This window comes from Mastomys coucha, unplaced genomic scaffold (assembly GCF_008632895.1).
Source record: "Mastomys coucha isolate ucsf_1 unplaced genomic scaffold, UCSF_Mcou_1 pScaffold16, whole genome shotgun sequence".
In the NCBI taxonomy this organism is placed as follows: Eukaryota; Metazoa; Chordata; class Mammalia; order Rodentia; family Muridae; genus Mastomys; species Mastomys coucha.
Genome location: NW_022196898.1, coordinates 43,207,235 through 43,216,454, shown reverse-complemented (window position 1 = coordinate 43,216,454; position 9,220 = coordinate 43,207,235). Strand labels below are relative to the sequence as shown.

At 41.2% G+C, this 9,220-nt stretch overlaps 1 protein-coding gene across 8 annotated transcripts in view; it reads right to left on the bottom strand.

The window, feature by feature from the left end:
• Arnt (aryl hydrocarbon receptor nuclear translocator) overlaps positions 1–9,220 on the bottom strand; it is an 82,287-nt gene continuing 73,067 nt past the window's right edge. For 5 of the 8 annotated variants that reach the window (XM_031374822.1, XM_031374823.1, XM_031374817.1 and 2 more), the window contains 8 exons: positions 7,547–7,657; positions 7,298–7,370; positions 6,859–6,982; positions 6,583–6,685; positions 6,078–6,225; positions 3,583–3,745; positions 2,794–2,960; positions 1–1,969 (listed from right to left, as the gene is read on the bottom strand). In XM_031374822.1, coding sequence (XP_031230682.1) covers positions 1,880–1,969; positions 2,794–2,960; positions 3,583–3,745; positions 6,078–6,225; positions 6,583–6,685; positions 6,859–6,982; positions 7,298–7,370; positions 7,547–7,657 — 979 coding nt within the window. In that variant the 3' untranslated portion in view covers positions 1–1,879. Of the gene's footprint in view, positions 1,970–2,793; positions 2,961–3,582; positions 3,746–6,077; positions 6,226–6,582; positions 6,686–6,858; positions 6,983–7,297; positions 7,371–7,546; positions 7,658–9,220 lie in introns of those variants that run through there. The other 3 variants (XM_031374818.1, XM_031374821.1, XR_004119708.1) reach the window with 2 other exon arrangements.

Here is a 9,220-nt window from a genome sequence, read left to right as displayed (position 1 = left end):
GACTTTATAAAAGAAAAAATACTTTGTTTTAAAATCTTTGCTACATGTCATTATTTTTGCCACTGTTAAGGCTTAGCACAGATGGCCAACAAGACAAAACAATCAAAAATAAAACCCTGAAGGAAAAGCAGAACAGACCCCTCAGAGAAGCTTCCCCCTCCCCACCCTTCTTCAAAAGCCCTGCCATAACTGTACATTATAGTTCAGATCACATTCAAAAACAAGTTGATTATTAAAAAACAAGTATTTCATTGGAAACCCAACTTTTTGGTTCAGTAAAATGTGATATAAATATATATGTATACTGTATGTGTGCACATAGAATAAAAAAATAGCCTCCTTTCCACTCTATTGCTTGGCACCAGACTGGAGACAAATGGAGGGACACTTAGGAACATTCCCTCAAGCTCTCCAGGAGTCTCTCTACCTGGCTCCTCTTCCCCCATCAATACACAGAACAGATCTTTTCCATATTAACTTAGTCTTTGACAGGAGCCAGTTTAAGGGGGCTGGGGGGTAAAGGCTGTTGATCTAGGAGACTCACCTGAGGACGGTAAAGGGTGAACGCAGTACCCTGCATTTCTATGGCTATAATCACCAAGTGACCCTGTTTGGATTTAAGTCCACCTAACACAGCCTTGTGTTTGTGCTCTAAAGCAAAACCTAAGTTCAAGGCTGGAGAAGGAGCAAAGAGCACTAGACTTCAGAAGACCTAACGGTGTTTTGGTGACAGGAAGGAGAGGCTGCTGTGCAGGAGGGCTCTATTTGGTTTATATACTCGCCAGAGAGGACTTTCACTCAAGATAGCTAATCCAAGAAGTTGAGTTTCCATGCAGAAATAACCTCTCCAGAACACATGTGTGACTCCGAAAGAAAAATGCAGCATTATCCTTATGGGCAAGTCTGGGATTTCCGACAGTGTTTATGTAGCCAGCCTATTTTGGTAATATCTGCAGATCTTCACAATAAGTTGAAAGCACCAAAGAGCAGGAATAATCCAGCTTGATCACTGAATGTGTTGTAGTAGACCAACCCTATGAACAGAAGGCTGGGTATTGGCCTATAGTTCCATTTCGGCTGGGTATGGATTTAAGTGCAGCAAAGACTTAATTTAAATACTCTTTGGCTGCAACACTAAATAGAAAAATACCTGGAAAAATTAATTTTCTTAGGACACTTAGAAGAGCAAGAAGAAAGACAAGGAATATCTGGGACAAATTTTGCATATACTCTATAATAGGGAGAAAGAACAAAACGTAGGAGCTCAAATGCTGCCCCCCTCTCCCCTCTGTCTGTCTGTCTGTCTGTCTGTCTGTCTTTCTCTCTCTCTCTCATACACACACACACACAAACACACACACACACACACACACACACAAGCACACACACACACATGCACTCATACACGAAGACAAGTGTTATGCTCTTTCAGGTCTCTTTCTGGAGACCGCTCACTTCCTAAGGCTCCACATACACCCTACCATATTTCATGATCCTCAGTTATGAGGATATTTCTCCTCTCCTCCACTCTACTCAGAACTGCTATCCAAACAAGCCACAGTATCCAATCAGTGACTGTCAGATTCTTCTAGTCTGCCCCTTGACTCCAGCACAAATCACTTCTGTGCAACTTCTGGTCAGAAGATAGAAGGACAGGAATTCTAACCTCACCTATCCTCAAAATTTCAGAGGATCCTAAAAGCCTGGGAAATTAATTTAATTTCTTCTATAACGTTACTTCAGAGAGTCAAGGGGTGAAGGGGGTACATATCAGGGGTGAGGGAAGGGAAGGGAGAGGGACTTTTATTCTGTTTACAAAAGATTTGCTTTTAAAAACAAACAGTGATTTCCCCCCACCCTTATCCTCACCCCAATAGTTCTATTCAGAAAAGGGGGGAAACATAGTTAGATCAGGAAATTCTTCATTGTTGTAGGTGTTGCTCTGGTCTCCCAGCATGGACAGCATTTCCTAATGAGAGAAAGAGTAGACTTGGGTCACATACCCTTATTTTAATGAGTTCCCTTGCAGCACCCTGGCCCCCCAACCCACACCACCACCCTTTCTGCGCCGCACAAGTCTGGACACCTTCTTCTTCTGAAAACTCACTCCTCACCTCAGCCTCTTTCCTCGTTCTCTGTTCTATCTTCCTCCTAAGTTCCTTTTTTCTCCACTTTTCTAGTCCTCAATATTTTCTTTCTTTCTTTTTTTCCCGAGACAGGGTTACTCTGTGTAGCCTTGGCTGTCCTGGAACTCACTCTGTAGACCAGGCTGGCCTTGAACTCAGAAATCTGCCTGTCTCTGCCTCCCAAAATATTTTCAACAGAAGAAATATGCATGCCAACATTTCATTTAACCCCTATAGGCAGATCTGAAATGTATCTCATCACATTTGTTTTCAAACAAAGCCTATGCCTTCTTTTGGGCTTTCTGCCTGGCGTCTCTAAGATGACCACATTCAATCTTGCAGTCCCCTCAAAGGAAACAGATACTTATAGCTATAGTCAGTATGTTCTACTTCATATATTTTTGTATTATCCTACTTAAATCCATAATTACTACTTTGTGATGTAAGTCTCTGGGAAAAAGTTAAAATAATTTTTTTTTAGCATCTTTACATGTTGCTTCCCATCAGTAACTTTGCCTGGTCTAGTTAAAGGGTGTATTTATAATTGCTTCAATTACTGACATGCATCTTTTCTGTCTTACCTCGTATAGCCCTACCCAATACCATATGCTTCTCTCTACCTCTCTTGCCTGACTTCTCTCTCTTTCTGAAGTCTTTACCCACTCACCTGAAAGACCTCAGGCTGGCTAGGTGCTTGTGCTGACGTCTGCTGAACATGCTGCTCACTGGAACTAGACCGATGATGGGGCTGCTGGCCTTGCCACTGTGGCCAGACACCCACGCCCTCTGCTGTCCGGGTCTGGAACTGTCCTGTTGTCTGTCCAGTCTCCGGAGCTAGAAATAAGGATAAACATTTATAGTTTTAATGGAGAGGAGAAAGCAGCACACAGCTACACACAAGTCAGTAATTTCCATATGCTACCTTCTGCTCCTCTCTCTGCTAGTCAAGGATGCTTCGTGTTCAAAACTCAGTCTCATATGAAGTTTCATTCCCTAGATAGCATTTCTGCAGAATTCTTTGTTCATTTACCTACTATACAGTCTATTAAGTATATTAGGTATTAAGTATATTAAGTAATAGTTATAAATACTAACATAATTCACCATGGTTTTTATTATAGGAGTTAAAATGGTTTTCCTATAGCATGTTTTTATAACGATTTTTAAGATTCTTACTAATTTGTGTATGGTGCATGAGAGCATGTGTACTGTGACTCATGGTGTCAGCTCTCTCCTGTATATGAACTCAGGTTATCAGGTTTGTGTGTCAAGCACTTTACCCAATGAGCCATTTCAACAGGCCCTGTGCAAGGCTGTTTAATTTCAAAAAGAGCTAGACCATGAATTTCCTTACAAGTCGGTCAGTACATATATGACACAGGGGAAACAATCATAACTAACAAGTCCTCCTCCTTTAGTAGTTTGATTTTCTGTTATCTTCCTTGTCTGCACTTACGGAAGTTGGATCCACGGCTGGGGAGAGTAGGGTAGGCGGCAGTGCCAGGTGAGGCAGTGGGGGCACCCGGAAGGGACATAGCACTGAAGGACGACGGAGTCTGAAAGTTGTTCACACCAAATTGAGAAGAACGAGTCTTGGATGTAGCCTGGGTGGGCACCTGCTAAAGGAGACGGGGATACAGAACAAGGGAATATTAATTGTACACTGCATTCCTATAGGTCAATACTCACCAACCACTGCATTCTTCCAAACACAACCCATTACCCGCCTCTAATGTATACTTCTGATTAACTCCCAATTCCTCCTAAAACTAATTTTTTTTTTTTTTTTGGCAACTAAAATAAAAGTGAAGAAGAGAAAAAAGAAAAGAATTACAAATTGTGCTAATTAAGCTCACTGGGTCATGAAATGGGAAGAAGACACTGAAGCAGAAGAGGGCTGGTTGATAAGAGGGAGAAGTGTCACTGCTCTGGAGTAGTGATCACAGGTTATGATCAAAATGCACTGTATATGGGTCACAGTTGGGGCACATGCCTTTAGTTCCAGCACTAAGGAGGCAGAGGCAGAGGCAGACACACCTCTTCTGAATTCGAGGTCAGCCTGGTCTACAAAGTCAGGTTAAGTATAGCCAGGGCTCTGCTACACAGAGAAACTCAAAAAATAAAAAATAAAAAAAAGACCAAACCAAAACAACGATATATATACATGAAAACATTATTAAATCCATTCCTATATATAATCAGCTCATAAAATTATGACAATTAATAGAAAGCTTGTTATAACTTCTGTATGTGTGCATGTTCAGGCTAATGTGCACAAACATATGGGAGCTAGAGATCAACATGTATTCACCTATGTGTGTGTGTTCACATGCATGTTTGTGCATAATGGCTGCATGTATGCACAGATGTCAATAACACTTGGTGTCTTCCTTTATTACTCTCCACCTTATTTTGTTTATTACTATTATTATTTATTTTTCTATTGTCTTTGGAGACAGGGTTTCTCTGTGTAGCCCTGGTGGTCCTGATCACTCTGTAGACCAGGCTGGACTCAAACTCCGGTATCTACATGAGTAGGCCTCCCACGTGGTGGGATTAAAGGTTTCCACCTTATTTTTAGTGTGCATGAGTATGTATGCATATATGAACACATGTTAGAGGATAGCACGCAGGAGTTGGTTCCCCTTTCCCCCCAAGTGGATTGGGGATTAGACTCAGATTATCAGGCTCAAGTGACAAGCACTTTACCAGTGGCGCCATCTCTCCAGTACCAACAGTAGAGTGTTATAAAAGAGAAACCACTGCAGCATTCACTCTACATTCCACCTGTTTCTAGATCCTTTTCCTAAAGGCACAACCATTTTCATTTTTACTGGAATACCTGTGTGTTACAGAGGAGTTTGGTGACAACTTAGGGAGTTCACACCCACGCTCAGTTCTGTCTTTCTCTTTTGCTCTTGACTTTAAGCTTAAATCTGTAAAGGGTCTTTTAACATAAATTCTAAATTTGCCTCAAAAAGAATAGAAAAAAACTGGAAAAAATAAACTAGAAATGAAACCTTACTGTTATGCTCACCAGAGGAGACTGCTCCTTGGCACAGTGGACTGTGTCTTCTTTTATTTTCCACTAGGTTAGTTCGGTTTTATTCTGTTCTTTCTTTTATGAGACAGTTCATCTCACTATGTAGCCCAGGCCCATGCTCCTGCCTCACCCTCTTTGTTGAAATTAAAGCTGTACTTTGTCATACCACTTACTGTTTATTGATTAAGAAACTAGTTATTGCCTCTAACATTTTTGTGAAATAATTTCTAGAGACAGTTGTAAACACCACAATTTTAAAAGTAACTCCAAGGGAGACAACATATGCATGCCTCATTATGTCAGCAGCATGAAAACCATGGTAGCAGCTGTCTTCAACATCACTGCGCATCCTGGCCAATAGTCAAGGATGACCTTCCTGAGTATTAATACACAGACACAACAAAGCTATATAGGAAACAATTCTGGAGCCAGGTTTGAGTTTTCATTTTTTTGAACTTTTCTAAGTTATTATTTATACAAAAGAAATAAATACACAGTAATTAATAAGTCTAACATATTTACTATATATTGTTTAGATGGATACTATATTTTCATAAATAAATGAATGTAATTACTAATTTTCCACTTTGGTACTGTATTACATAGTCCTAAACAAAGACAAACTCTTTGAATTTATTCCAAACAAGCATAAAATCAAAGCTGTTCAAACTGTTGTGAATGAGCAGTTCTGACTTAAGGTGAGTATATGAAAACCATAGGTGCTAATGAGATTTCTGGAAGTTATCTCTGGTATTTTAATTATCTAGCCGCTCTCAAAACAGATGAAAATTAAAAGATGAAGAACAGGAATTGAAAAGAAATTATCTGACAATAATAAATTTACCTGGAGGGAAAAAAGACCCCAACAAACAAACAACACACAAGGTCAGATAGGTAAGAGGCACTACCTGGGCAGAGAAGCCTGGGCGGGAGCTGGAGGTCCAGGCTGGCGCCGATCCCTGGGTAGGGTTGGAGTGACGAGAGATCTGGGCCAGTATCTGCCCTGCAGAGGATGATGGCTGGACAATAGTTACAGGAGGGGTAAGACCGCTATTCCTAGGAGGAATAGGAAAGTGATGGTTAAAAGGTGACTCGATCACAGAAGCTATGAGTCAAAGGACACATTCTATCCCTAGAGTCCTCTGATTTCTTGGTGTTAAGGAAAACCTGATAAATTTAAAAACACAAGAAAGACTGACTGTCACACACTGACTACACAGAGACGGAGCCTAGAGCAAGGCAATAGAATAGGTGCAAAAAACAGCAGGGAGAGCAGTTTCCTGCCTCACCCTAGGTCCTATAAGGTCTACTGCTTTGTCTGAAGTGACCAGAGAAAGCGAGGAAAGAATGACACATGGTTCAGCAACTGAATCCTGCAGAGCCCTGTCAAGCAGCACACACATATGGGCTCACCTGAAATTCTCTGCCGGCCGGGGGTTAGGAGGGAATGAGCTGCCCTGGGAGAACAGCTGTTGGGTGGCAGGGACAGTGCTGGAGGAGATGCCTTTACTCTGATCTGTAGACCAAAAGGAGTTGGGGGAGGGCCATCAAGGGGCTGTAGCATATAGTTTAATAAATTCCTATTTAGTCATGAAGTACTGTAATTCAAGTGGAAGTATGTTGACTGGGCAATCCCATCAGTAATAATCAAACTCAGCCTGTAAAGGAGTCTGCAGAAGAAATCCGTACCTGCACTGATGTTGGGATAGATTTCTGGAAACCTTGGATCTCTGTCCTGCGCAAAGAGACCTTCTGACTTCTCAAGGGGCTTGCTGTGTTCTGATCCTGCAGTTGCCACAGGCTGGACAGAAACCTATGGAATAAAATAGCAGAAACCATAATGTTCAATTTTACATAGAACAAATCTTCTCACTGACACTGATATTGTTTTTAAGATGTATTTTTGTGTTTTAAATTATGTATATGTGTCTATGTACATGAACATAGTGTCTACAAAGAAGGAGCTAATGTTACAGGTGGTATGAGCCATCCAGTGTGGTTACTAAGAATTGCATTTGGGTTTTCTCCAAGATCAGTACTCTCTTAACCACTAAACCATTCGGCAGTTTTGAGATACATTTTACAGAAATGTTCACTGTCTCCTTATAGGAAAAAGGTACATACTCACCTGGGAATGATTATAGCTGGCCAGCCCATCTCTCCCTGGTACCATATCCAATTCTGTTTGCTGCTGCTGCTGCCTATATGTCAAACACCAGTGTGGAAAGCGATAGGGGAAAAGGAGATTTTAACAAAGAATTTGGAGAAAAGGACTTTAAAAAATAGACCACATGCAGCAACAACAAAAAAAGTGATTGCATATCACCATAGCTGGCTAGTCACTGTTTGAAAGGTTAATTATTTTACCATTTCTTACCTGGATGGCAGCTGCCCTGTACCCATCTCTAGGGATAAATTGGCTGTTGGACCTAGCTGTGACCTCTGGACAGTGTTGGACAGTGTAGGCCGTGGTTCCTGGCTAGAGTTCCTAGGAAAATAGAGTAGACAAGAGACAAAAGGGGAAACAAGGAATGACTCAATACAATAAACTCCATATATTGACCTAAAGGTGAGCAATTACTATACTAACAGATCTTAGTCCAGTTTCTCTCATATTGCTCTGTTTGGGCATTTGGGGGGGGTTTCTCTCCCCTCCACTCTGGGGTGTGTGTGTGTGTGTGTGTGTGTGTGTGTGTGTGTGTGTGTATGTGTGTGTGTGTTTAAGAGAGAGGAAGAAAGACAGGTCATGGAGTTGAGTAGGTGGGAGGATCGGGGAATGTGTGATCAGAATATATCATATAAAAATTTATAACAAGAAAGGCAGTGCTGGTCTATGCCTTTAAACCCAGCACACAGAAGGCAAAGGCAGAGGGATCTCTGAGTTTGAGACCAGCTTAATTTACAGCCTGAGTTCCAGGACAACCAGGGATATACAGAGAAACCCTGTCTCAAAGGAAAAAACGAAGAAGAAGAAAGAGGAGGAGGAGGAGGAGCAGGAGGAGGAACAGGAGGAAGAGGAAGAGGAGGAAGAGGAAGAGGAGGAAGAGGAGGAAGAAGAAGAGGAGGAGGAGGAGGAGGAAGAAGAAGAAGAAGGAGGAGGAGGAAGAGAAGGAGGAGGAGGAAGAGGAGAAGGAGAAGAAGAAAGAAAGCTTAAAACAGAAAAACAAAACAAAAAAAGCAAAACAAAAAAAAAACCAACTATGTCCATATGAAGGAGTATTAATTCACAGCACCAGCAACAAACTACCACATGGATGAACCAAGAAAATAGTGAGACATACAAAGGAACCATATTCTGTGATTTACATGGTATTTCTAAAATAAGCAGAATTATAGAGATAGTACATTAGACATTTAAGACTTCAGAGGTTGGGCAGTGATGACATACGCCTTTGATCCCAGCACTTGGGAGGCAGAGACAGGAGGATTTCTGGATTCCAGGCCAGCCTGGTCTACAGAGTGAGTTCCAGAACAGCCAGGGTAACACAGAGAAATCCTGTCTTGAAAAAAAAAAAAGACTTCAGAGGCAAGGGGAGAATGGCTAATTTTAGTGGGCTCAGGGTGAGAGTAGGGATGCAAATGTTCTGAAAATAGATGGTTCTAACAGTTTAATAACTGTGTAATGAACTAAAAACTGTCTGTGTAATGGGTGGAATACATGGCCTGTATAGTATACCTCAAGAAACTGTTTTAAAAAGTTTAGAGTTAGGGGCTGGAGAAATGGCTCAGTGGTTATAAGCATTTCCTGTTCTTGCAAAGGATCCAGATTTAGTTTCTATTACCAATGTGGCTTCTCATAAATGTCACCAACTCTAGTTCAGACAAGTAGACAGTGCAGAGACATACATGCAGGCAAAACACTCACACATACAAAAGAAAATAATCTTTAAAAAATGAAAGGAAAAAAACAAAGCTGAAACCTTGGCATGGTGGTATACACCTGATATCCTAAAACTCATGAGGCAGAAGAAAAATGGTTGCTGTGAGTTCAAATCCAGCTTGGTCTAGTGAGTTTCATTCAGATCATCCAGGACAACATAGAGACTGTGTC